The 27,890-nt window shown below is 51.4% G+C and overlaps 2 protein-coding genes across 3 annotated transcripts; both read right to left on the bottom strand.

Moving 5' to 3' along the window:
* On the bottom strand, positions 1-4,694 carry LOC116938309 (uncharacterized). Its single transcript, XM_032945413.1, has 2 exons — positions 4,362-4,694; positions 1-2,659 (listed from the first exon to the last, which is right to left on the bottom strand). The coding sequence occupies exons 1-2, from the start codon at positions 4,692-4,694 to the stop codon at positions 2,243-2,245; spliced, it is 750 nt and encodes a 249-aa protein (XP_032801304.1). The 3' UTR covers positions 1-2,242.
* Positions 1-27,827, bottom strand: LOC116938310 (solute carrier organic anion transporter family member 5A1-like). 2 transcript variants are annotated; one of them, XM_032945415.2, is made up of 2 exons: positions 26,111-27,825; positions 1-5,481 (listed from the first exon to the last, which is right to left on the bottom strand). In XM_032945415.2, the coding sequence occupies exons 1-2, from the start codon at positions 26,634-26,636 to the stop codon at positions 5,384-5,386; spliced, it is 624 nt and encodes a 207-aa protein (XP_032801306.1). In that variant the 5' UTR covers positions 26,637-27,825; the 3' UTR covers positions 1-5,383. The 2 variants fall into 2 exon arrangements, with proteins under 2 accessions (XP_032801306.1, XP_032801305.1); XM_032945414.2 differs by lacking the exon at positions 1-5,481 and adding an exon at positions 18,825-20,581 and having other exon boundaries at positions 26,111-27,827.
* Positions 27,828-27,890: the final 63 nt, after the last annotated feature.

The following is a 27,890-nucleotide window of genomic DNA, read 5'->3' as shown; positions in this document are numbered from 1 at the left end:
TTTATTGATCCCCAGCAGTTTATTCTCAGTGAGTCCAAGGTTAAATTACCCGAGTAAGTTTGAGTCAGCAGGGCAGGTCTAACCTATCTCCCGATGGTCTAAGACCTGATTCGTATCGTCTCTTTCAAATCACTCTCCTAAGACAATCTCCCAATGGCCTCAATATCTCACTCTCGGGTACTCACGGTTCGACTCGTACGGAGCTGCTGGGTCGGATCCTCGGTGCACTTCGACTCATCACACGGACGTTCGAGTGGCTGGGAAGTCGACCGCCCCGAGCGCTGGCTTGAGTAGAACACGAACTAACTCTCTCTACCTCTTCTACCCTTTTTATTGTACCCTACATCAAAGATAAATCGGCGCTGATCCGCTGGCCTCCCGTCCAATTAGGTGGCTCGGATTTCCCGCCACTCTCCCCGGACCGGTGCTCTCTCAGACGTCCGCTTTTCACCCTCTAAACAAGCACATCTGTCCTACCAATCAGAGGACCGGCCCTGTTTTTCCCGCCGTTTGTGACTCCGTACCCCCCTACCTGCCTGCTGACCCGTGTGTATTGTGGGTGTTTTCTATCCACGGTGGCTCAGCAGCCCCGTCGTGACCATGTAATTACAACCCAAGTCAAGGTGCCGCGGTGCACGTTAGCCTCGGGGGAGGTCGCCCAATTCCCTGGTCGCAGGAAATCGTGAAGTTTGGTCCCATGAGAGGGCTTCTGGGTGAAAACCTGTCGGCCAGGTGACCTCCCCTCAGGGCTCTATGTGGGGGTGTGTTTGTGTTCATGTGGGGGGTGGTGAGGGAAGAGCAGGGTCGGCCCCGTTGCTCGGAGGTGGCGGCGTCGTGGCCAGAGTCGGCAGGACGGCTTCGCTGCTGTGGCATCACAGTTGACGGAGCGGCTTCGCTGCTGTAGCACCACATAGCCCCTCGAGGTGCCAGTCCCCGTCCCGGGTTGACTGGAGCACCTCGCCTGGGTTGCCCCCACGAGGTAGCGCCGCGGGGTCCGCGGGACTCGCCCGGCCCTCGTGGCCGGCCTCGGGAGTGGTGGCTCTGTCTCCTGGGGTTCCGGTGGTGGTCTCCTCCTCCACTCCAACGGCTCTTCTCGTCCCTCGGCACCTGCGGGCTGGGGAACAAACTCAGAGGCAGCAGGTTTTAAGGGCCGTCGTTCCCGCCCCCCCCCGGCCCGGGCCGTGACCCCTCGGGGCCCGGAGCCCCGTGGGGCTCATATACCGTGCGAGGCCTCTGAGCATGGGGGTGTGGGGACCCCGGGATTTCGGGTTACCCGAACGGCGGGGTTCTCCCTCGCTGGGGCTGCCCTCCATGGTTTCAATCGGCGGATGATGACCACCATCTCTTGGCCCCTCTCTCCGCCTTGAATCAGCACCATCCAGGGGGAGATCTGTCGCCCCACGGTCCAGGGTCTGCGCCAGTAGGTGGTCAGTTTCCCCACCTGTCCGGTCCCAACGTGAGGGGTGTGTAGCCACACCTTAGAGCCTGCCGAGTAGAAGGGGGGCTCCATACGGGGTCGGCCGCCCTGCTCTTGCCGCCGATGCGCGGCCTCTCCTTGCGGGTAGGCCTGGTCCCGGGCCCCTCGCAGAGTCTCCATCAGGTGCTCCACGGGGCGGCTCCCCTCCTCCTGTTGCGGTGGGGGAACGCCGAACAGCAGATCTGCGGGTAGACGAGACTCACGGCCAAACATCATTAGGAACGGGGTCTGTCCTGTAGACGTGTGTACGGTGGTGGCGTAGGCGAACAGGGCATAGGGGAGGTGTTCGTCCCAGTCGTACTGATTTGCGGCCGCCATGCGTTTGAGCTTCCCGGCTAGGGTCTGGTTCATATGCTCCACCATCCCATTCGCCTGGGGGTGGTACGCCGTTGTTCGGTCCTTCTGGATTCTGAACTCGCGGCACAGCGCCTGAAACAGCTCTGCCTCAAACTCACTGCCTTGGTCGGCAATGACCCTTTTGGGGATCTCGTGCTTAAGTACGTAGTGCTCCACTAATGCCTGGGACACCACAAGGGCCGTCTTATCGGGGATGGCCACCGCCATGGGATAGCGGGTGAAGTATTCCACCGCTACGAGGATATACCAGTTGCCCCGATGGGATCGCGGGAACGGTTCCTGTAGGTCGATCCCGACAAGCTGGTTCATCCGACTGATGCGGAACGGTCTCGGGGGCACCTGGTATCGCGCCGGTTTCGGCACGCACTGCTGACAAGCGCGGCAGCCCTGTACCCAGGCGGCCACATCTTATGTCAATTTGGGCCAGAGATACTGGCGACGTAGGATCTCCCGGGTACGCCGTTCTCGATTATGGCTTCTGAGCGGGTTGTCGTGCACCAGCCGTAGCAGCTGAGGTCGCACCTGGGCGGGAACACAGATGCACCCCGGCTGGCCGGCCTCGGTTAGCTCCCATACCACCCCGTTCTGCACACACAACCGGGCGTACAAACCACTCCAGGGTCCTGGTAGGGCGTCCTTCTTCTCCCGTAGGTCCGCTTCCACCGCCGCCAGATCCGGATCCCGCTGCTGGGTCCGTCTCAGCTGCTCGTCATTCAAGCCCGGGAATGCGCAGCCGACGTCCTCTTGGATCCGCCCGGTCAGGGTGGGGTGGTCCGTCGGGTCCCTTGCTCCTTCTGCAGGGGTCTCTGCGGCGCATACTGCACTCTCTCTCGCGAGAGGGGGTTTAGTCTCAGCACGGGCAGGCCTCCTCCGCCCTCGTCTCGGCGCACACCGCGTTTGCATGCGTCCGCCCAGCCCGGTACGCGATCGGCAGGTTGTATTCCTGCAACTGCGCCAGCCATCGGGCCATCTGTCCGCGTGGTTCCTTGAAGGTGAAGAGGAATTGCAGAGCATAATGCTCAGTGCGCACCCGACATTTCCTGCCATACAAATACGGCCAGAACTGTTTACACACGAAGATTACGGCATACAGTTCTTGACGGGTCGCGCAATGGTTCAGCTCGGCCCCGCTCAGGGTCCAGCTGGCGTATGCGATGACCCGCTCCGTCCCATCCTGTACCTGTGACAACACCGCGCCCAGCCCACTGCTGCAGGCGTCGGTGTCCAAAATAAAATCGGTGGTGAAATCGGGAAAAGCCAGGGTAGGGGTGTGGGTGAGGTGATCTTTGAGGGTGGTGAAGGCCATCTGGCAGGCCTCCGTCCACTGATAGGGGAAGTGAGTTGGGTGAGGGGGCGTGCAATCTCGCTGAATCCCTTTACAAATCAACGATAATAGGTGGCGAGCCCTAAGAATGACCTGATCTCCGTTAGGTTCCTTGGTCGTGGCCAATCCACTACGGCGCGTACCTTCTGCGGATCGGTGCGCACCCCTGCCTCACTGACTTGGTGTCCGAGGTACCCCACCTCGCGCTGTGCAATGTAACACTTACGCGGTTTGAGCTTGAGATGGGCTGCTCGCAGCCGCTGGAATACCTCTCGCAGCCTGGACCAGTAATCAGACAGAGATCTACTGAACACTATCACGTCATCCAGGTAAATTAGGCACTGTTCCCACTGCAAGCCCCGCATCACCAACTCTATCAACCGCTGGAACATCGCGGGCACGTTAGTGAGTCCGAACGGGAGCACCCGAAACTCAAACAGTCCCATTGGGGTGGTGAATGCGGTTTTTGGCCGATCCTCCGCCATCTCTACCTGCCAAATACCACGCTCCTGCGAGGCTGTCAAAGGTGTCATCAATGAGTAGGATGGGGAAGGCGTCGCCGAGGGTGACTACGTTCAACTTTCGGTAATCAACACAAAACCGGGTCGACCCATCCTTTTTCGTCACTAGTACTACCGGGGCAGACCAGGGGCTCGCTGAGGGCTGGATTATGTTATCGCGGAGCATATCCACAACTGCCTCTTTAATCTGGCCCCGTTCAGGTGCGCCCACTCGGTATGCGGGGATTTTAATGGGTCGGGCGGCACCGGTGTCAATTTGGTGCTTAACAAGGTCCGTCCGACCAATGTCTGAGTCTTGTTCACTGAACACGTCGGCGTACTCCCGCAGTAACCCGCGCAGCTGATTGGCCTCCCTCTTAGGTAAATCTGCCCAAGGTACGTGTAACGCGTCAAGCAGGGGGACGGCCTCGGCTCGGGGAGTCAGGCCGACTCGCCAGGCCAGGTCCTGGTAGTCCTCGGGGCGACCAGGGTCCTCAGCCCAGAGGGCAAACACCGAGTCGTTAGAGTGGCGCGCGTGCAGAGGGTGTATGGTGGCTACCGTGGTGCGTCGTCGTAGCATTGCCAGGGTACTGTGTAGGTTAAATACCCGCATAAACAGTAGGCCCCCGTCTGCGTTGACCAGCGTGGCTGATCCCACAACCCCGTACCGCGCCACCAACTCCGGGTGAGGAGTTAGCATTACCTCGCCCGATGGTCGGTGTGTGGGGTCGGTGGAGGGTGTTGCCACTGGCAGCAGCATCTCGGTGAGCGGCCCGATGGTGACGGCCGACACCAGGGAGGCGGCCACGGGTGTGAAGCGGGGGCGATTCGGCTCTTGTCCCAGGAACGGAATCCGCTTCACACTGCCTTCCACGGTGGCGCATCGCTGGCGGGGCTGCACGTTGAGCCCCAGCTTTTCCAGGAGGTCTGTACCTGCGATACACTCATGGCACAACACACTCGAGACATAGAATTCCTGGGTGCACACCTGGTGTCCGAGACGGACCTCGAGGGTGACCCTTCCCAGCAGCCCCATCCCGGCTCCGCTTGCAGTGTGCAGCACGCGATCCGGGGCCTGCAGGTGGTCCACATCAACCCCGAGTACGCTGCAGTGTGTGGCACTCACGAGTGGGGCCACTGCCCCCGTGTCTAACAGAATCCGGGTATCCTGCCTGTTTACCTGTCCTTCCACCAGCGACGTTGGTGATTCCCGCCACTAACTCCCGTAGCCAGTCGCCAGGAGTCACCGCGTTCTTAGGTGCTGTTGTCGGAATCTGTGTGGAGGTCACTCGCTCACCATTATTATTATCGTCATTTTGTGTTGGGACCGTGTCGATTGCACTCCTAGTTGGTCCACTCTCTGGGGGGCGTTGGCATTTAACTCTGGGGCGTTTCTAACGCGGGCGATCTGAGGACAGTCTCTCATGAGATGCCCTCGATGGTCGCACAGGTAACATGCCCGGGGGGCGGCCCCATAGGAGGCCCCCTGCCCATTCCTTCTCCTCTCCCCGATACGTGTTTGCCCAAGCTCTGCCTCCAATCGGGACGCTCGTCCAGTTAGCCCCCCTACTGTGGAACGCAGCTCTCCCATTTCGGACTGAATGGTCTCAACTGTAGACCGTACGTGGGCCATCTGGCCGGCTATATCTCCCATGCCGGTCTGTAGCCCTGCTACCCATCCCGGGGTTGTCTCGCAGGATCCCAGAGGCTCCCTTGCCCGACCCCTTACCGTACTGGCGAGCCCCTCTTCCTCCTCTTCCTCCTCTGGGAGCAGGCTCGCAATGGCGCACTCTCGTCCCAGCCCCCGGAGCTGCGCGCGTTCACTGGAAATTCGCTCACATTTACACGCGCGCTCGACCAGGGTGTTAAAGGGAAGACGTGCACAGCTTATATCGGGCTGCCACCACGAGGTACGAGCCAAGTACCGCTGGATCTTTTTGGCGGCGAGGTCCTCAATTACCTCGGTCGCGTACCCCGGGCATGCGATCTGTGTTAGCGCGCGCACGTCCTCGGCATAGTCACGAAAGTCCTCGCCGGGTTGGCGGCGGCGTGCCTCTAAGGCTGCCTTTGCCTCCTCCTCATCACGCGCGCCAAAGCGCAGGTCAAGTCGGCGCATCAACTCTTCTAACTGTGTTTGCGCGCTTGCGGGTAGGGCCTCCACAAAGTCAGCTGCCCGCCCATCCAGGTTCCTAGTAAGTTGTCATAACGCCTGCGCGTCCGTCGAGCCATTAATATCTTTAGCCCCTATGATGTTGCGGGCAAACTCTTTCCATGAAGGGGTCCCCTGGCCGGTGGCTGGGAAGTCGACCGCCCCGAGCGCTGGCTTGAGTAGAACACGAACTAACTCTCCCTACCTCCTCTACCCTTTTTATTATACCCTACATCAAAGATAAATCGGCGCTGATCCGCTGGCCTCCCATCCAATCAGGTGGCTCGGATTTCCCGCCACTCTCCCCGGACCGGTGCTCTCTCAGACGTCCGCTTTTCACCCTCTAAACAAGCGCATCTGTCATACCAATCAGAGGACCGGCCCTGTTTTTCCCGCCGTTCGTGACTCCGTACCCCCCTACCTGCCTGCTGACCCGTGTGTGTTGTGGCTGTTTTTTTTTTTATCCGCGGTGGCTCAGCAGCCCCATCGTGACCATGTAATTACAACCCAAGTCATGGCACCGCGGTGCACATTTGCCTCTGGGGAGGTCGCCCAATTCCCTAGTCGCAGGAAATCGTGAAGTTTGGTCCCATGAGAGGGCTTCTGGGTGAAAATCTGTCGGCCAAGTGACCTCCCCTCGGGGCTCTATGTGGGTGGGGGTGTGTGTGTGTTCATGTGGGGGGTGGTGAGGGAAGAGTAGGGTCGGCCCCGTCGCTTGGAGGTGGCCACGGAGTCGGCAGGACGGCTTCGCGCCTGCGGCCTCACAAGAGCGCTGATTGGTACCACGCTCGGCATGCAGTGCTGTCCCCTATAGGAGGGGGTGTGAGAGTGCCGGCCATGAATGGGGTTAATGTAGGCCATGGCACTCTGGTTGACCCTAGAAGGCATGTGATGGGTAAAGTCTACACAGGGGCCCCAAGTGGGGGCTAGGGATGGTCACGTGTCGGGGCGAGATCCTGCTAAATCATTCGAGAAGGTGGTCGTGGCCAAGTGCAGAGCCAGCCACGACCCGTGAGGATATAAACCGGGTCCCCAGAGAGACCGGGGTTCAGCGTTGCTGTTGTTATCCTGAAGATCTACGTTCTACGTCCGAGTCACCAACACGTGGACCTGGACCCAAGCCGGTGTCCTGTCCGTTGTAGCTACTCCCAGTGTAATTAGTGTAGTTAGCCTGGTGGTCCACCACCATAGGTTGTTATCTGGTGAAGGGACAGTTACCCCTTTGTGTTGGTATCAATAAATGTGTTGCCTCCAAGGAGTACGTCTGCGACTCAGTTGAACCCACTTAAATGCGTGCTCTGGTCTAACACTGGTGAGACTAGGCCCCAAAGAAGGCTGTCTCTAGTGTAGACCAATCTGTTTCAAAGTCAATACAGATATTTTCAATGTATGTTTTTTGCTTGCATGTTCACCACAAGTACGTGTGGTTAATGCAGACATGACTCCTTAAAAAATATTTATATTTGGTGTTTGAACATCTTAACACCTGTTTTAGTACCATAAAGGGTAAAACCTATTCTTATTTTTTTTCATACTTGTGTAGTGGGTATAAATGGAGAGCGAGGCGTCTCTGGAGGCAACACGTTTATTTCAACAATGTATCCTAACATGAAGGGGTAGCTGCCCCTTCCACCAGGTAACCTAGGGAGGTAATCTCTCCGGGCTAAATCGCCCTAACACAACTGGGGTAGGCTGTCAAGCCGGGACCCCGACTCGAGTCCAGGTCTTGTCTTCAGCTTCTTCTTTCAGGAAGACGTCTTCATGTCTTCAGGTGAGCAACAATCAGCGGACCCGTTCAGGGGTCCGGCTTAAATAATCGGTCCCGGGGCTTCCTCCGCCCCTAGGCACGCTTCCCTTCTCGAACCTTCCTGAGGCATCTGGAACCGGTCCCGGGGTCCCCCAGCCTCCTCTTTGGGGGCCCCATCCCTGGTACCTCCGGCCACTAGCCCTCCTGGTTCATGCGGAGTGCCATGGCCCCCTGTTACCCCTGTGCCGCTCCAGGCACTCTCGCCCCTAGCCTTCAGGACTGGCCCTGCACACGGAGTGCAATGTCGCACAACTGCCATGTTGTGGGTGGTGTAAGCAGTGTGTACCCTGCTTCACACACAGGCCGGTCTTACCGTATCATGCAGTGGCATCCCCCGATGCCACTACACTTGGAATAAACAAATTGACCTTCAAGGCCCAATTTAAAAACAATCGAATGCCAATGCAAAATAATGCACAAAAAATCGTGATACTGCACTGGCAGTTGAACCGCACAAGACAAACAGCACAAACTCAACGAATTCATCAATAACACTTCCCATAAGAGAAATAAATATAAAATAGGTGACGTTTAGGCAAATGGTCCTTCTCGAAAGGGCAACATTATTGACAACCGTGTTGAGTCTTTGTTAGTTGTGTGTATCATTTTAGATTAGTACTTACGAGATTAATTCATATTCAGGGGCTATCTGGTCAAGGGAGGAATGCATCTACTGGGTTTATGATAGTGCTATCAATCTCACGACTCCCAACGTGAAAACGTGCCCATTGATCAATGAGGCATTGTTGCATGAGGATGGGCGCATTGATCTCTTGGTGGGACTGAAGGATTTAAAATTTTACGTCAAGTAAAGGGGCAGTTACCCCTTTGTACGTTACGTGTTGATGTTGATAAACGTGTTGCCTCCAAAGTTACGTCTGAGTGTCCGTTTGAGCCCACTACAATACCATGACTGATAACTATATAATCATTTGTTAAATAGAATGCACGCATGAAATAATATTAATTTCACCTACATTTTGGGAAAAGGCTAGAATGTTTTGCACATTTGATACTGAGTTTAGTTTTTCACGACTATAATTAATTATGTAAAAAGGTAGAGTGCAGCCCTGCAATTGCGGAACTAGAGAGAGCTTGAGAGAACCCCTCCAGAGAGCCCCCCTAGAGAGCCCCCTAGAGAGTCCCTCTAGAGTGCCCCTTCAGAGCCCCTTCAGAGCCCCTCTAGAGAGCCCCTCTCGAAAGCCCCTAGAGAGCCCCCTCTAGAGAGCTCCTCTAGAGCAGGGGTGTCCAAACTACGGCCCGCAGGCCAACTGCGGCCCGCCATCTATTTTTTATTGTCCCGTATCAAAGTCTAAAAATATAATGGACTATGGCCCACTGTATTTCACTTCTTATTTTAAAACTAGGTGGCGCTATTGTCTTGAACAAGGCAGCGTCTCCACAAAGCAAGCAATCGAAGAAAAACATTGCTCTGGGTCACCAGAAATGTCGGAACCGAAGAGACGCAATATTGCAAGCGAGTGCATAAAATTTCAGACTCGGTGGAAAAATGAATATTTTTTTCATAGAAACCAAGGGGAAGTGTGTTTGTTTGATTTGTAATGAGAGTGTTGCCGTGATGAAAGAGTACAATGTACGACGGCATTATGAAACGAAGCATCAGACCTTCACGTCCTACATTAGCGCCGAGTGGAAAGAGAAGGTAAAGCAAATGGCTGCTAGCCTGCTAACGCAGCAGCAGGTTTTTTTCCGTGCTAACAAAGCTCAAGAAAATGCAACAATTGCCAGTTATTAAGTAGCTCAATTCATTGCCCTTAACGGGAAACCTTTCTCAAACGGTGACTCATCAAACAGTGCCTCACTAAAGTCGTGGGCATAATGTGCCCGGAGAAAATGCAGGATTTCAACAATGTTAGTATGTCCAGAAATACGGTTGTGCGGCGAATTGAAGACTTGTCGGCTAACTTAAAACAGCCAGTGTCAGATAAAGCTTGTGCTTTCGATTTTTACTCGATTGCATGTGATGAGAGCACAGATGCCACGGACACTGCACAGCTGTTATTTTTTTTGCGGGGAGTTGATGATAATTTTTGCATTACGGAGGAACTGCTCGATTTTCGGAGTCTAAAGGAGACAACAACTGGGAAGGACATGTTTGAAGCTGTGTCAGATGCAATTGACCAGGCTGGACTTAAATGGGATAAGCTGTGTGGAATTACAACGGATAGGGCTCCAGCAATGACAGGCGAGTGCAAAGGAATGGCCTCTATGGTGAGTGCCAAGGTGCGGGAGAGCGGAGGTGAGGCTGTCAAAATGCACTGTATCATCTACCAAGAAGCCCTCTGTGCCAAGATAATCCAGCTTGGCGATGTGATAAACACAGTTCTGAAAACTGTCAACAATTCGGGCAAGAGGGCTTTACCACAGATAATTTCAAGCGTTCCTCTCTGATGTCGATGCTGAATACGGGGACCTACTCTACCATTCTGAAGTGCGCTGGCTCAGTCGCGGCTCCGTGCTGCAGCGGTTTTATTCCCTGAGATCAAATATCGCCAAGTTTTTGAAAGAAAAAGGCAGACCTCTCCATGAGATCAGTGACTTTTTATGGTTGGCAGACCTGGCTTTTTTTAGTTGATCTGACTGATCATCTCAACACCCTGAACAAGAGACTACAAGAGCAGCTGGTACCACAGCTGTATGCGCACATGAAAGCATTCCGTGTGAAGCTCCGTCTCTCCTAGTCACAACTGCACAACTTCAATGTAGCGCACTTGCCCACGCTGACCGAAATCAAATGCGCATTTCCAAATGCCAAGCTCTCTGCAAAAATTGGAGAATATGTGTCTGTGATCACATCTCTCATGATAGAATTCAGTCAGCGCTTACAAGATTTTTCTGGCATTGAGAAGGAAATCACACTGTTTGCGGCTCCGTTTTTAATGGATGCAAAAGAAGTGGAGGAGAGTGCAATTAGAGCTGATAGAAATTCAGTGTGATGATTCTCTGAAGAATCAGCATCAGCTTCTCTCCCTACCTGACTTCTACTGGAGCTTGGAAAAGGCCAAGTTTCCTCTGATGAGACTCCACGCAAAACGAATTATGAGTCTGTTCGGCTCAACATACATCTGTGAGCAGACATTTTCTCTGTTAACGCTGAACAAAAGCAGACTGAGAACCAGAACAACCAACAGCCATCTCCGTCACGTCCTTCGCATCTCAACCACCAAACTTACTCCTGACCTGCCAGCTATCCTTCAGACCAAAGCGCAGCATCACTGCTCTCACTGAGCGCAACATTCTTCCCATTACAGGTGAGTTAAAAGTATACACACAGTTTTCATTTGTTAATAAGCCCAATTACTTAATAAATTCAGTCAATTAAAGTTGATGACATTTTTTTTATAAACGTTAGTTGATATGTTAACAAGCTCAATAATTTATTTGTGTAATAAGCTTGAAATATCCACATCCCCTATTTATCTTCTTGTCTCTCCCTTCATACAGGACAATGAAGGGGGATCAGCACCCTAAGAACCAATCTGAGGCTGTCACTGAGAGAATGACCTGCCAACCTTTTTTTAAAAAATAAAATGAAAATCTACTAATGGAGAGCTATGATGGAGGCTTTTTTTCTTCAAACATGTTCAATTATCAAACGTAATTTACCTGCATTTGATTGATTTTGCCAATATTAGTGCATGAGAAGTGAGGCAGTATACCTCACGTCTAGTGAGTGGCCCAGTCTTTCATGTATTTTTATGTATGTGGCCCTCGGGAAAAAAAGTTTGGACACCCCTGCTCTAGAGTGTATTTGGTCTACACTTTCGTGCTACCCAGACGTTTTGGAAGAGGTGGGTGTACCGCACTTTACCCTGCCGAGGGACTCACCTTAGTGTACCAATGCATACTGCTGGATGGACGGAGGGAGCAGAAGTACAGTATATAAGAAACATGCCACTCGTTTTACCTGCCACGTCAGGGCTACAAACCGAAGACTTCTTCGGTACACTAACCATGCCACCATGGCAGCATCTTGGAGTTCGTGTATAATGGAGTAAAGTACTTCTTCTTTGGTTCTTTCGGTAAAGTCACGTAGAATGAGAATAAAATAATAAATTGATAAAATAAAATAACACAATAATATTCTCACGACGTTTCGGCCACAACACAAGCGGCCTTCATCAGGTGAAGGGGCGAGACTGTCTGGTAGGACAGCGCTGGAGCGAAAGAGCCACGTTCAGATCACGGCCTTTAAGCTGTGTGAGAGGAACAAAGCGCCTTGACAAAGGAATTAGCATATAATTTAGCATTGAAATGGCTGAATGATTAGCTTGTGACTGGTCACAGAAATAGCTATGTTAAAAGTTAAAGCATACACATCCGCAGAGGCACCCATTGTTAAAGGAATTAGCATAGAATTTAGCATTGAAATAGCTAAGTTAAGGCATACACATCCGCAGAGGCACCCCTTGACAATGGAATTAGCATAGAATTTAGCATTGAAATAGCTGAGTGATTAGCTTGTAACTGCTACAGAAATAGCTACGTTAAAGTCAGAGCATACACATTCACCGAGGCACTTAGTACAAATCAAACAGGAGAATTGAGCATTGAAATAACTAGGCGAATTTAGCATTGAAATAACTGAGTGATTAGCTAGTGACTGGTCACAGAAATGACTACACATCTGAGCTATTCACAGTACTATATAGTGAACCAATAAAAACTAAAATATAAATTACCTTCATGTTATCAATAAACTCTATATTCTCCAATCAGCTAAGCTACCAACAATAAGTCGTTATATATCACAATGCTATATGGCGAAAAAATGGGTGGATTCTTACCCTCAAATTTCAGCACCACGGATAGTTACGGGCCCCGTTCAGACGGACGAGTTCGTCCATGGTCGGAACAGAGGAGGGGGAGAGAGACAGCTGCGAGGCCCTAGTATACTCCATGTTGTAAAACTATACCATTAAACGTGGTGTGAGAGGTATTAAGAGGCAATGCTGGCGAAAGAGCTGCGGTCTGAAGGTCAATTAATTAAGAACAGAAATGATTTAAAACATTTTTCCAGTGGTTACTGAGCCTGAATCCATCTTCTCGGTTGAAATTGTCTCTGTGCTTGTACATGTGAATGGCCTCATGAACGAATCTCTCATGGTAGCCGGTTGGTTTGCAAAGAACCTCCGTCTTGGAGAAGTCAATGTCATGTGAGCCCACTGAATTATAACAGTGATCTGCCACGGCAGAGGAGTTCGTCCTACCGTGTTTCAAGTTTGCTTTATGTTCGCGGATGCGGTCCGAGATATGTCTTTTGGTTTCTCCAATGTAGCTACTACCACAGAGGCACTTTAGTTTGTAAACGCCCGGGTACTGTATGTCTGGAACAGCATCTTTTACAGATGGAACTAAATCACGGATTTTATGTACTGTATTGAATCGGACCTGGATCTTGTGTTTATTCAGGATTTTGGAGATCTTTTTAGTGACCCCTGCAATGTAGGGTAAGGTGATGGTTTTGAGTGGCTCCACAAGAGGATCCTTCTTCATGACTGGAGTGATGGCTTTGCGGATTGTGTAGTCGGAGTAGCCATTAGCCCTGAGAGCCTGGTGTACGTGCTTGAGTTCACTGGTAATGTGTTCCTGGTCGGAAATGCATTGGGCTCTATGGTATAGAGTCTTGATGAGGGAGTTCTTCTGGGATGGATGGTGGTGGGAATCCGGTTTCAAGTAAGCATCTGTATGGGTAGCTTTCCTGTAGACAGAGTGGCTCATTGAACCATCATGTCTCCTTTTAATTAAGACATCCAAAAAGGGGAGTTTGCCATCTTTTTCGACCTCCATGGTAAATCTGATGGCTGGGTGTATGGAATTGATGTGGTCGCGGAATTGGTCTAGAGCAGGCTGGCCATGTGGCCAGATGACAAAGGTGTCATCAACGTACCTCTTCCATAAGGTCGGGCGTAGAGTGGCAGTCTGGATGGCGTCAGTTTCAAATTTTTCCATGAATACGTTGGCTACAACCGGAGATAGGGGGGAGATAGGGGGGAGCCCATTGGGGTGCTAATGGCTACTCCGAGTACACAATCCGCAAAGCCATCACTCCAGTCATGAAGAAGGATCCTCTTGTGGAGCCACTCAAAACCATCACCTTACCCTACATTGCAGGGGTCACTAAAAAGATCTCCAAAATCCTGAATAAACACAAGATCCAGGTCCGATTCAATACAGTACATAAAATCCGTGATTTAGTTCCATCTGTAAAAGATGCTGTTCCAGACATACAGTACCCGGGCGTTCACAAACTAAAGTGCCTCTGTGGTAGTAGCTACATTGGAGAAACCAAAAGACATATCTCGGACCGCATCCGCGAACATAAAGCAGACTTGAAACACGGTAGGACGAACTCCTCTGCCGTGGCAGATCACTGTTATAATTCAGTGGGCTCACATGACATTGACTTCTCCAAGACGGAGGTTCTTTGCAAACCAACCGGCTACCATGAGAGATTCGGTCATGAGGCCATTCACATATACAAGCACAGAGACAATTTCAACCGAGAAGATGGATTCAGGCTCAGTAACCACTGGAAAGATGTTTTAAATCATTTCTGTTCTTAATTAATTGACCTTCAGACTGCAGCTCTTTCGCCAGCATTGCCTCTTAATACCTCTCACACCACGTTTAATGGTATAGTTTTACAACATGGAGTATACTAGGGCCTCGCAGCTGTCTCTCTCCCCCTCCTCTGTTCCGACCATGGACGAACTCGTCCGTCTGAACGGGGCCCGTAACTATCCGTGGTGCTGAAATTTGAGGGTAAGAATCCACCCATTTTTTCGCCATATAGCATTGTGATATATAACGACTTATTGTTGGTAGCTTAGCTGATTGGAGAATATAGAGTTTATTGATAACATGAAGGTAATTTATATTTTAGTTTTTATTGGTTCACTATATAGTACTGTGAATAGCTCAGATGTGTAGTCATTTCTGTGACCAGTCACTAGCTAATCACTCAGTTATTTCAATGCTAAATTCGCCTAGTTATTTCAATGCTCAATTCTCCTGTTTGATTTGTACTAAGTGCCTCGGTGAATGTGTATGCTCTGACTTTAACGTAGCTATTTCTGTAGCAGTTACAAGCTAATCACTCAGCTATTTCAATGCTAAATTCTATGCTAATTCCATTGTCAAGGGGTGCCTCTGCGGATGTGTATGCCTTAACTTAGCTATTTCAATGCTAAATTCTATGCTAATTCCTTTAACAATGGGTGCCTCTGCGGATGTGTATGCTTTAACTTTTAACATAGCTATTTCTGTGACCAGTCACAAGCTAATCATTCAGCCATTTCAATGCTAAATTATATGCTAATTCCTTTGTCAAGGCGCTTTGTTCCTCTCACAGCTTAAAGGCCGTGATCTGAACGTGGCTCTTTCACTCCAGCGCTGTCCTACCAGACAGTCTCGCCCCTTCACCTGATGAAGGCCGCTTGTGTTGTGGCCAAAACGTCGTGAGAATATTATTGTGTTATTTTATTTTATCAATTTATTATTTTATTCTCATTCTACGTGACTTTACCGAAAGAACCAAAGAAGATGAATCATTGCAGTCACGAAAGCTTTAAATCGAAAAAGAGTAAAGTACTTATTTTTTCGTGGCAAAATTCAGCAAAACAAAAAAACGCAATGCTGCAATACCACTCTTTACAATTGCCGTGCATGGAATTGTCCACATAAATTGTATGCCATTGAAATTCGATGACTTTTTGTGATTTCATGCCATAATTCAATAAAAATAAATGCACTCTTATATCAATACCGTTGTGAACATAGCAGCCTCCAGTGGTAGCAATGGCTCATGTGGACCAATTACATATAGAGTAGACAAATCTTTAATAATGAATTGTTACATGTGTAGCGCTGTAAATGCGCTGTGTACACTTACCTGCAGGAGTAGACAGGGTCCAGAGGGGCAGTCGCTATATTCCCAGCCCCAAAGCAGGAGGGGGCTGCGGGGTGTTCTCGGATCCCTGGACCGGTGTATAAAAGCCGGACCTCTGGAAGGGTCCGGGGTCAGTCCAAGACAGAAACTAGAAGACCAGCTAGCTAGTACCCTGGGACGCTTAGCCCTGCTGCCCTTGTAAGGACCAGGACTCTGTGGGCCAGTGGTGAGACCCTGGGAACCCCCGGCCCGACGTCCTTGTAAGGGCCGGGTCCGAGTGGGCCAGTGGTCTTGACCCACACCTTGGCTGGGTCGGGTCAGTGCAGCCTCCCCTAGGGCACTCGTAGCCGGAGGACCCAGAGCCCGTAGCCCCATGACCAGGCCTTCGCAGCATCGGTGGCGGGGAGCCGGAAGGCGGCCGATCGTCAGCCCCTGCGAGCCCGCAAACAGCGTGACCGACCAGCCGCATGCCCGGATGGCGCATCTATCACCTGTTACAACTGTGGCCTGCGGGGACACGTAGCATCTGGCTGCCAGGCCCCCCGACGCCGCACCCCCGGACCTCCTCCGCCAGCGCCTCGCTCACCTTCGGCTCCACAAAGAATCCAGGCAAGTCGCGGCACCTCACGCTCTCGGCCCCCACTCTAATCGTGCACTCACCTTCACACCACACAGGGTGGCCATGCGTCGGATGGGGGGGATCCGAGGGGTTCGGTACTCGACAGGGCGCTGGGACCGGGTCAGTGGTCCGAGTTGGCCCATATGGTCTTTGCTGCGGCCGTGGGATCGTCCGCCGTTCTGGGATCCATCCAGGGGGTCCTTGTCCGGATGTTGGTTGACACGGGTGCATCAGCGACCATCATCTTGGACCTCATTTATAACATCTTGTCCGACAAGTGTCGTCCCCTGCGGACTGTTGATGTACCGTGCTTTGCCACCAATGGTGGTTCATTAGGGATAACTGGTCAGATCAACGCTCAGATCCGCATTGGCGATGTTAAATTGGATGGGCCTGTTTTGGTTTCATCGACCCTCGCCGTTCCATGCCTCCTGGGAACGGACTTTTCGGCAAAAATGCTCATCAAAATTCTCATCGACCAAGGGTGCATCGAGCTCCCCTCCGGCTGACGCATGGCTTTCTTGCCCTCACCCACTCGCTTGCGTACGGCGTTTGCCACGGTTCAGGCGTTGGCGTCTCGCACGATCCGCGTTCCGACCGGCTCTCAAATGCTTGTTCCTCTCCAGTTCTGGAAACCCCTTAACTCGGATGCGCTTGCTGGAGACGTTCTGTTGGGACCCTCCAACACAGCGGTACACGGGTTAGATCTTGTCGGTGCGCAAACGCTCGTGTCAGGGGACAGTGAACCGTTCATACATATTCTGAATGCGGGATCCAGGACTACTGTTATCCCCCAAGGTACGGTGCTTGCACACGCAACACCGGCCCTTGCGGGAGACTCGTTGGTGGGTCATGTGGGGGATGTGTCGCGTTCTGCCCCGCATTCACGATCTGATGACGGGTGGATTGATACGCTTTGCTCGGGATGTACGAACCTGCTGCCATCCCAACGTTTTAAATTACATGCGCTGTTGCGGGACTTCGCCGATGTCTTTAGCAAGGGCAAGTTTGACATCGGCTGCACCAAGTTGCTCAGTCACCACATTGATACGGGTGACGCCGTTCCAATCCAGCAGAATCCGTTCTGCTTAAGCCAGGCCGAGAAGGAGTACGTGCGGATAGCCATTAATGACATGCTGGCGGCCGCTATTATCTCGCCATCCACCAGTCCATGGGGGGCGCCTATTGTTCTTGTGAAGAAGCATGACGGTAGCCTTCGGTTCTGCGTGGATTTCCAGAAACTTAACAAGGTCTCTATGGCTGATGCTTATCCACTCCCCTGCATGGATCACTCGCTCAATGCCCTGACGGGCGCATGCTACTTATCGACCTTGGACCTTTTGTCCGGTTTTTGGCAATTGCCTCTCGATGATGTTTCCAAACCAAAGATGGCCTTCTGTACTCCGCAAGGCCTCTTTGAGTTCAATCGGATTCCTATGGGATTGCACTCGGCCCCAGCGACGTTCCAGTGCCTGATGGAGCTGGTCCTCGCTGGGCTCCAGTGGAATTCCTGCCTGATTTACCTTGACGATGTCATTGTTTTCAGTCGAATTTTCGATGAGCATCTCGACCGGTTGAGAGCGGTCTTTCTTAAGATGCGAGCAGCGAATTTGAAGTTTAAACCACAAAAATGCCGCCTACTGTGCGATTCCATTCGCTATCTTGGCCATATCGTCATTCGCTCCGGCATCGCTACGGACCCCGAAAAAACTGACTGCGTCCGCTCTTGGCCTATCCCCACCTCTGTTGGGGATGTGCTCAGTTTTGTGGGCTTTGCCTTGTATTATCGGCAGTTCGTCGCGGAGTTCGCGTCCATGGCTAAGCCCCTCCATGCACTGACGGCAAAAGGGATGAAAGTTCATTGGGAGGATGCAGAACAGGTCTCGTTTGACGCTATCCGAAAGGTCCTGATCGATGCCCCTCCCTTACGATATCCCGACTTCTCCGCACCATTCATCCTGGATACGGACGCCAGTAACACGGGCATAGGAGGGCTGTTGTCGCAGGTGGTCGACGGAGTGGAGTGCGTCGTCGCCTATGGCAGCCGAGTGCTATCCCCCATGGAGCAGCGCTTCTGTTTAACCCGTCGTGAATTACTCGCCATTGTCTTCTTCTTCCAGCATTACAGGCCGTACCTGTATGGTAGACACTTTACCATGCATTCGTACCACGCAGCGCTCCAATATGCCTTGAAGGTCGACCAGCCATCTGGCAAAATTGTCACGCTGGCTCGAGGTCCTTCAAGATTATTCATTCACGATGGGCTATCAGAAGGGTATCTGGCATGGTAATGCTGACGGCTTGTCGCGCTTGCCTACCGCTGCAAAGTGCGCCTGTTTCTTGGGCTCAGGGTGTTGTAAGGTTCCTGACCAGGGTTTGCCTCTGTCCCTTGCTGCCACTGTGGGTTCTGACGTTGACGGACAGGTGGCGTCCCGCACGCCCGTCACACAGTAAGCGCTGTTGGGCCTAAGTTTAGACGAATGAGGACTTCTCCAAATGGAAGACGTCTCTCTCCTTAACTTATGCCGCCACACTGGGGAGTCGCTTGGGGATGGGGGCCGGAGGGGGCCCCATTTCATCCGTTATACGGGACGGCCTCCTCATGACCTGGGATGGCGTTTCGCAAGTTTTTAAACTGGTGGTGCCCACGTCCCTACGGGGTAAAATTGTGTGGGCCACCCACGAGCGTCTTCTTCATTTGGTCGTCCACAAGACTCTCGCTACTCTACAACTCGTGTTTTTCTGGCCGGGCATGGGAAGGGACGTGGCTGACCTTCTCCAGGGCTGCACCGAATGTGCTCGCCGAAAGCCGCCCGCGTGGCTGTCCTGCCCGCCTTTGCAATCCATTCGCGTCTCCCGGGTGAACAAAATTGTCGCGTTGGATATTTTGGGATCATTTCCAGCTACTCCACTGGGTAATAAGTACCTGTTGGTTGGGGTTAAATACTTCACCTGATGGGCCATGGCCTGGCCACACCCCAACCAATCGGCAGCAGCCATCACGGAGGCCTTTTTCCACGGTTACGTCCTGGATAAGGGCGCTCTCGAACGGCTGCTGACCGATCAAGGGAACATTTTCTCGTCCACCTTGTTGCGGGATGTGTGCAACCTGCTTGGCATCCATAAGATCCGCACTTCGCCATATCATCCGGATGGTATGGTCGAGCGTTTGTGACTCGCACACCAGGTGTGCGAGTCACAGACGAATTGGGACCTCCACATTCCCGGCGTGTTGACCGCATATAGAATGTCACCCCATGCGGCAACGGGGTTTTCACCATTGTACCTCATGTATGGTAGAGAAGTCTGCCCCCCGGTGGACGTTCAGCTGCGCATTAAACAGCCGTCGGCCAAGTCCAAAATTGCTGACCATATCCGCGCGTCGGCTAGCTAACGAGCGCCTGCGGGACCTTCGCACGTCTCGCCATGCCTGGGTTGAAGGGGACCGGGCTTGGCTTCACTGCCCCCAGGTGCCCCTGGCGACGTCTCCCAAGTTGCTTAAACCCTGGAAGGGTCCCGTAGAGATCGTCCACGTAGTCCGGCCCCAATGTGTGAAAATACTGTACGGTAAACAGTGTTGGTACATCCACCCATCGTGCCTGAAACCTTTCGTTCCTCCACACACCCCTACTACACCACACAAGGGCCGAGAGCACGTTATGTCTGACAAGCCGGATCATACACCTATGGAATCTAACCCTCAGCTCAGCCATGTCGTTCCGCCCTCAGGAGCCGCGGGAGTGAGGTCACCCCAGCTGCCAACGATGGCCGGTTCTGGAGACGGCCGGTCACATGCCATCCCGCGCGTCCCACCTCCACAGTCCCCTTCTGCTCAGGATGGGCCGGCCACTAGGACTCACTCAAAGTCCCATAGGTTTTCATAACCGCCATGAACTTCGTCCCCCACAACACACACTCACCCTGCATCAGTTGGCCTCAACTGCCATTTTGTTCCTCACCGTGTTGACAGCTGTCGGCCGTGTTGTTGTTGTCCGATGTGTCGCGTGGATGTGGGTGGGGCTGGGGACTCCGTGTATATACGTTGTTGTGTTCTATTGTACAGGTGGGCTGGAATATTTATATGGGTTCGTGCGGCTTGGTATTATTCACGTTCATTCATTGAGGCACACGTACACAGGTTTTTTTTATTGTTCTTATCATTTATTTATGTTATTGGTTACAGTCGGGTCGGCTGGGTGCTACGAAGGGGGGGGGGGGGGTGATGTAGAGCTGTAAATGGGCTGTGTACACTTACCTGCAGGGGCAGACAGGGTCCAGCAGGGGCAGTCCCTATATTCCCAGCCCCAAAGCAGGAGGGGGCTGCGGGGTTTTCTAGGATCCCCCGGGACCCCTCCCAATAGGAGGGGGCTGCGGGGTGTCCTGGGATCCCCCGAAGCCATCCCTGGAACTCTCTGGAAAGTAGGCGGGGCCAGGGGCTGACACACCGGACCGGTGTATAAAAGCCGGACCTCTGGAAGGGTCCGGGGCCAGTCCAAGACAGACGCTAGAAGACCAGCTAGCTAGTACCCTGGGACCCCTAGCCCCGCTGCCCTTGTAAGGGCAGGGACTCCGTGGGCCAGTGGTGAGACCCTGGGAAACCCCGGCCCAACGTCCTTGGAAGGGCTGGGTCCGAGTGGGCCAGTGGTCGGGACCCACACCTTGGCTTGGCTGGGTCGGGTCAGTGCAGCCTCCCCTAGGGCACTCGTAGCTGGAGGACCCAGAGCCCGTAGCCCCGGGATAGGATACACTAGCCCGGAGGCAGTACCTCCCCAGGCGGTAGTTAGAAGGGCCATTGCCCTGTGTAAGACTGGGGCTGTACTGCAGTGCTTATTTGAATAAAAGTGTTGCCTACAAAGATTCGTCTCCGCCTTCCATAAAACCCACTACACATGTGTCGTGGGTTGTATGGAGACGGAGTCTTCTTTAGGAGGCAACACGTATTTATTTAACAATAACAATAACATACGGGGTCCCTAACACGAAGGGGTAATGGCCCCTTCTACCCGACGCCCTGAGGAGATATAGCCTCCGGGCTAATGTGCCCGAGTCACTGGGACCACCTAATCTTAGTTCTCCGGCTAACGGGACCTAGGGAAGGCTGACCCGACCCAGCCAAGGTCCTCAGGTCTCGATTACTGGTCCACTCAGACCTGGCCCTGATAAGGACATCGGGTCCGGGGATCTTCAGGGTCATAGTCTTCAGGCAAGCTCTTCAGTCTTCGGCTTGACACTGACTGCCGAAGCCGCTCTGGGGTCCGGCTTTTATGGGGCTCCCAGGGTCACTCCGCCCCCGGCCACGCCCACTCTCTGGAACCTTCTGGAGGGACCTAGATTGTTGTGCAATCCCCCAGCCCCCACTGGGGGCCTGGGGTGTCCACCTCCGGTTCCTAATCGCCCTCCAGATTGCCTGACCCACGAGTCCTACTTGGTACAGGCCGGACCCGCTATTGCCCCCTGTTGGGCCCTGACTGGAGCTACATATTTTCCAGTAGTGGTGGCGGCGTATTACGCCTGACAATTACCCACCACATATGCACGATTCAACGTGCATTGTGACCATTAGAATAAATTCAAATCGATTTTGAAATTTTGGCCAATTATCGTTTTGTTATGCTTGTGACCCAGGCCCCTCTTACGAATGAGACTCCTCCTGGTGTCTTAAGTTCTCACCAGGTTAAACGAAATAAGCTTGAAGTTGAACTTGAACCATGATAGAAGGAAAACATTTCACATTCAAAGCCCACACATTATTTTCCTTTGCCAACTTGACCATATGGGCGTTGACTGTTATTGTGTACGATATTGACCGTGTTCAGTCTCCGGCCAAGCAATAAAAACAGAACAACACGACCTCCCATGGGGATCCACAACGGTCTGAAAAATGGACAGCGACAGCGAGGAGGAAGAGAAGGGAGGAGGGAGGCATTGCGCACTGCCTTGCGTCGCTGAATTTCCATCCTCTGTGTACCTCAAGGACTTTTCCCTTTCATTGCCGCAGACTCCACCCCCCCCCCCTCCAGTAGGCGAACCCGTAAGCAGCTGCTGCCACTGCAGCCGGTGCTTTGGGATCGGGCGATCAGGGAGGATCGGGGGGGGGGGGTCAGCCGGGCATTACTGACAGAGAATGATAGAACGACAGCAGCGAAAGGAAACTGCTGCGCTTGAAAAATACACGGCCATTGTGGCCGTAGTGCGAATGCGACAGGGATTTTTTTTCAGATTGCAAAATAAAAATTTCCTCGCTCTCCTAATTCCCCTACCTTTTCACTGTTTAGTTTGTTTCAGCAAAAAAAATGCGTCCGGTATTTCACACGTGCGTTGTTGGATGCTGCATTGGCAATAACGTACTGCACTGCATATAGTTGTGCCACCTCTGCCCTTAAAATGACCTTCCCCTCTAACGCCTGTGGCAGTCAATATGCCGGCATTCTGCAGCAACTCCGCTCTTCGCTTATTATATAATTAGCCAGACAATCCGATGTGCTATGAAGGCCGCTACAAATAAATTTGAGCATTACAATAATTTATCGCGTCATGTTTACATTTTTGACAATTGCAATGTCAAAAAATATGTTTATGTATTTATTTATTTCCTTCATAAGTAAATGCATAATGGACTGATAAAATTGCTGAAAACGTGTTGAGACAAATATATAAAATATCTTATTACAGTGTCTTGCAATGTGAGAGTCATAATTTGTCTGCCAATCTAGCCATCCATACATTAATTAATTGGCTGAGAAATTATTATTTAATTTGTACTTGTGAATGCTGTATCAAGTCATTGTATTTAATGCAAAACAGTTACAAGGGGGGTGGGAACTATGCAGCAATGATGATGTCACAACAATGACGAAATTGTTTGAGAGGTTAAAGATAGAGAGGATGATGCAATGTTGTGAGAAACTAAAGCATGGACATCAATAGGTGGTATTTAGTAAGCATTAGAGTCACCACCGCCATCATCATCTTCAGACGTAATGTATCCACTGCTGGATGACGGCCTCCCCAAGCCATCTCAATCTTTCAAAGTCTTACGCTTCGACAAATCGTCATTACCTTGCACACGAGATGATTTCATCACTCCATCTCCACGGCGTGTTTTACCTCCTTTAGCTGCCACTCTGTCGGTAGTCTCGGCCACTGGCCATCATCCCTTTCCAGCAAAAAAATAACTATTGAATATATTTTTGTTACATTTTATTACCAGGTATTGCCCACTGAGCTATTCAGCTCTTTTTCAGAAGCGACCTGGCCACAAATGATTGGCCAACGAAGTGGCTTATCACGTGGAAATCTATAGCAGCCAAATACAACAAACGCATGTCGATTCTAAATGTGAAGGAAAAAAACGGAGAACCCGGAGAAAAAATCCACACGACCACGGGGAGAGAGACATCCAAACTCGGAATATACAGGTGTCAGGGTTGGGATCAAACCCACGACTTCCTGTATACCAGGCGAGGGAGATAAAATATCACTACCGTAGCAACGTGTCCTGCACATGTCTATGTGCTTTGCAGTGTCCCTAACTTGCATATGTTCTCCAATTTTCTCCAATCCATGTTTTTCCTCATTGTGTCCCTCAGTATAATTCCAAGCGTGCACCACTCCATCATTTGTGGGACATTATCAGCTTTTGTTCCACTCTCGAAATTTCCCTATTTCTGATTCATATGTTATAGCAGGTGATATACACTGATTAAACACTGTATAGGTAAACCGAGAAATTACTAATGATCAGATTTTGCATGGTGATGGGCATTTCAAGTAACCATTAGAGGCATATGTGAACTTAAGCAGTCCTGTTTACGACCACAACGGCGCTTGATGTCTCTATTCAGGCGGCACTCGACACAGAATGGGTTTCCATGAACATGCAGAAGTCGACAGGTACCTCAAGACTAAATACAACTTTAGTTTAAAAACATCTTCAAGGATTACAGGACGAAAATGAATGAGAGCTCATGAATCACTCACCACATACAGCATTTCAAGTTCTGTAGGCCAGATCATTAATAATTATAAATGAGAAAAAACATTCATAAAATAAGGACAAAACAAAGGTTATAAATGCACTAAAATCGATAATTTAAATGATCTGGAGATATTGTTTCGATGATGCACAATTATTCAGTGGCACATGTTCAGCATTTTCAAGCAGAGTATTTGAGCCAAAATTTTCCACATTGTATTTGTCAAGCCTTTGGTTCGCGACCTTTGTGGTAAAAAATTGTATTGATAGCAATTAATTGGAGGTAAATCACATCATATTTTCGTTTGTAATATCTGCTGGTGACATACGTAGTCTTTGTGTTGGTTGTGTGGCATGCTCTAAAACTGAACATCAATATACTGTACTGCAATTCAAAGTACTGTGACACATTAGAAAGTAAACGTATTCTCAAACTCAACATATGGTCTAACAAAACCTAGACAGGTAAATGTTATGAAAAAATGAGGTCACATGTTAATGTTTGCAACTTTAAAAAGGCAATGGCACTATCACTACAGTAATCAAGCAATTAGTTAATTAAAATGTATTGTTTCAATCATTCTGGTGACCCTGAGTTAATTGCAATTGTCAATCATACCAGTGACTGCATCAGCACATGCGCTCTCTGTCTTATGGAATGCCCTCATTGTTGTTCAATACTCAGTCGTGTTGTTCAGCGTAACTACTCTGATCCGGAGTATACTTGTGACAGTGACTAGGGCACGTTAGCCCGGAGGCTACACGGTCTGATGAGCTTCGGTAGATGGCAAACGAGGCCCTGAATTAACCAGATTTCTAACTTCTTCTTCATGATTATTTTGCTTTTTTTACCAAGGAAAGCCTCGCTGAGCCTCGTGACTCTTTTTCAGCAGGGTCCTGCTAAGTTTTCGCAGTAGGAGAGGGTGGTGCAATGATTGTTCTGTATATTCCAATAGAGTTCTTTTTTTCTTTCAAAGTTGGCAATATTGGATCGTAATGCTGGAAAATAATGTAAGGCTATTCACACTGTGTACACGTTGTGTCGTCTATGTCAGCCATTCATTATCTGCTGAATCATACAGATGCCAATGTCATCGCTTACTGTCAAAAGGGTAAAAAAGTAGACATTCGCTGTTTAACCAGCCAGGCTTATCCTGTTATATCTGAGAAATTACTTGAACAAATTTGTCAGGATTTGTTGTAAAGGTCAATGATTAGCATCTTTGCCTGATATTTCTTACCCGATGAAAAGCATACGTGAATAGCATTAAGGTCATGAAGTCCCGCGGTGTGTAAAAACTGCTACAATAATAATATCAAATAGATTTTAAAATGAATAGCTAAATTAATCTCAGTATTGTATTCACCTTCTGTGTCTGACTTGCAAGGTGCCTATTAATTCATCTTGTAAATTAATCAATTTAGTTGCAGAAGAGAGATCACCAACGGGTTAATTTACTGTGTACAGTATACAGTTTAAATAATACCGCAAAACAAATCAAATTATATGGGAACCCATATTATCATCGAGGTAATGTGCACTTCAATGTATAGTGGCCATTCACCTAGACTTGTTTTCAGAATGGTCCTGCATTTAGGATGTTGGACATTTCCATTCATTCGTGTTTGGCTTGTTGTGACACCACCGGAGGACCGTGGGAGATCAGCATTCGGGGGTGGGGGGTAAATAATTAAAGCTTCGCACAGTTTGATTTAAGAATACATAGCCATGCAGCCCCCTGTTTACCATGTCACGTGGCCACACTTCAGCACGCTAAACAGCGCGTTTTTTGAAGACGGCGGTGGGGGGGGGGGCATAGAGGTCGTACCAGAGTGCAGTGGTACCACAATGGAATTTTCCCCACGCCCGCTACTGACAACCGTGCAGTGTTTGAGCACGCTGAGGTTTTACAACGTAACCAACCAACCCGCCGCATGGCAGACGGGAGGCCCGACCGCGATCGGAAGCGTCCCCCCCCATGCAACTCACCTAGATAGAGCGAGGCGTTCTCCTCCTTCACGTTGTCATCCAGGTAGGTCGGCCCCAGGATGTAGATGGGAGTGGAGCCCATGCCCACCAGGATCTGGGCGCTCATAACAGCGCCAGGTAAATCCCGTGGCTGCCTCCCCCGGTGTTCCTGTCGCAGGGCTTCGCCGCCTTGGAAGCGCCTGGAGACAGCGAGCTCGCGTTGGCGTTGGCGGCGTCGCCGCACAGAAATTTTGTCGCTGTCACGGTGCTCGGCCTCGAGCTCCTGGAAGCGTGCGGCGTAGTTTTCGTGGTAAGGCGGCGAGAGGAAGTGGGGCATCGTGAAGATGACCGCTCCGAGGGCAATGAGGGCTCCGCCGACGGCCAGCCAGCGTGGCCGGTGACCCCGGCCGCCGTAGTAGCTGACGGCCACCACCACCAAGAGGTTGCCGATGTCAAAGCAGCTGACCAGGAGGCGCGACTCGGAGCTCTTGAGGTTGTAGCGCTTCTCCGTGGTGGTGATGACGCTGCTCAGGTAGTCGGACACCATGAGCGCTTGGATGAAGGTCTCCTGACCTGCAGATGCAGAACAGGAAACAGCGCGAGTCGGCCAACTCTTTCGTGCTGATGTAGCTCCTGACCCGCAGGACCACTGCCTGCCAGGTACACGTCAGGTCCGTCGCACCGCCGTGATGATGGCCGGCCACCACGGTCCCACCACCACTCTCGTTCGCCACCCGATGGACGTCCCCGGCCACGCCACTGAGGTCGGGAAGGCTCTTGGACTTCATTCGCTCCTTGTTATCGTCCGCCTCTTCTTCCTGCCGCTGCTACTGCGCCGGTCGGCAAGCCATGGTCACGAAGAAAGCACAGCTAGAGCAGCGGAAGATTACGATGCGGAGCTTGTCGTCGTTGTTGTTGTTGGGTTCTGAGTGTGTGTGGCTGCTGCTGATGTCCACTCCTGTGAGCTCCTCGTCTGCACTAGCGCAGGAGCGGCATGCTGCACGCAGTGCAATGCGGTGGCGATGCAGAGTGGGTAGAGTGTGTGTGTGACTGTGTGTGGGGAGCGATAGTGTAGCGGTTAGCGCGCTGCGCTATGAACCTGGCGACTCGGGTTCGATTCCCGCTCACGGCCAACACCAGTGACGATTATCTGAACCGGTCCAGGGCCTCCCCTAGGTCGACTCAGCCTTAAATTAGTACCTGGTGCGGTGTGTAAACATTGCCACTAGGGAGACAAAGGCGGTCGGGCGTGGTGCTGGCCACCCACCCCCTCGTGTACCGTTCCGGCCTTGATAGGTGCTCGCTAACAGCACTTGCCCCTACAGTCTGTTAAGGCTATATGGGGGATCTTTATATTTGTGTGTTTGTGCTCTCGGAACACAAACGCTAAAAAAAGCGCAGAGCAGCAGCGTATTGCCACCGGAGGCGAAGTGTTCATTCAGAGGACGTCCCGACACACGCTTGCCTGTGTGGGTACGTCTGTTACCCTGCGCAAAACGCATGCCGCCGCCGCCGCTATTGACGAGGAGGCGCAAAAAGCAGTTGTACGGAGGAAGACACTGGACGGGAAAATGCGCATCCTCCTGCTCCCGCTGCTTGCTGCTACTGCTGCCCTAAAACCCCCGAGCGCTGCTCGGTTGAAGTTCTGGGTGGCTGTGATGTCACGCCTGGGCTTTGTGCTCACTCAGCGGGACGGCGCATCCACGAACACGTCACCCGCATGCACACCCTGGGAGCCTCAAGCAATGACGTAACCGCCCTTTGAAGTCTGCATGTACCGCCGCATGTATCTCTCGCTCTC

The sequence above is a fragment of the Petromyzon marinus genome, chromosome 15 (genome assembly GCF_048934315.1).
Source record: "Petromyzon marinus isolate PM22_M1 ecotype Great Lakes invasive population chromosome 15, UKy_Petmar_22M1.pri1.0, whole genome shotgun sequence".
Lineage (NCBI taxonomy): Eukaryota > Metazoa > Chordata > Hyperoartia > Petromyzontiformes > Petromyzontidae > Petromyzon > Petromyzon marinus.
The sequence above is the reverse complement of the archived record's forward strand: the minus strand, read 5'-3'. Positions and strand labels throughout refer to the sequence as shown.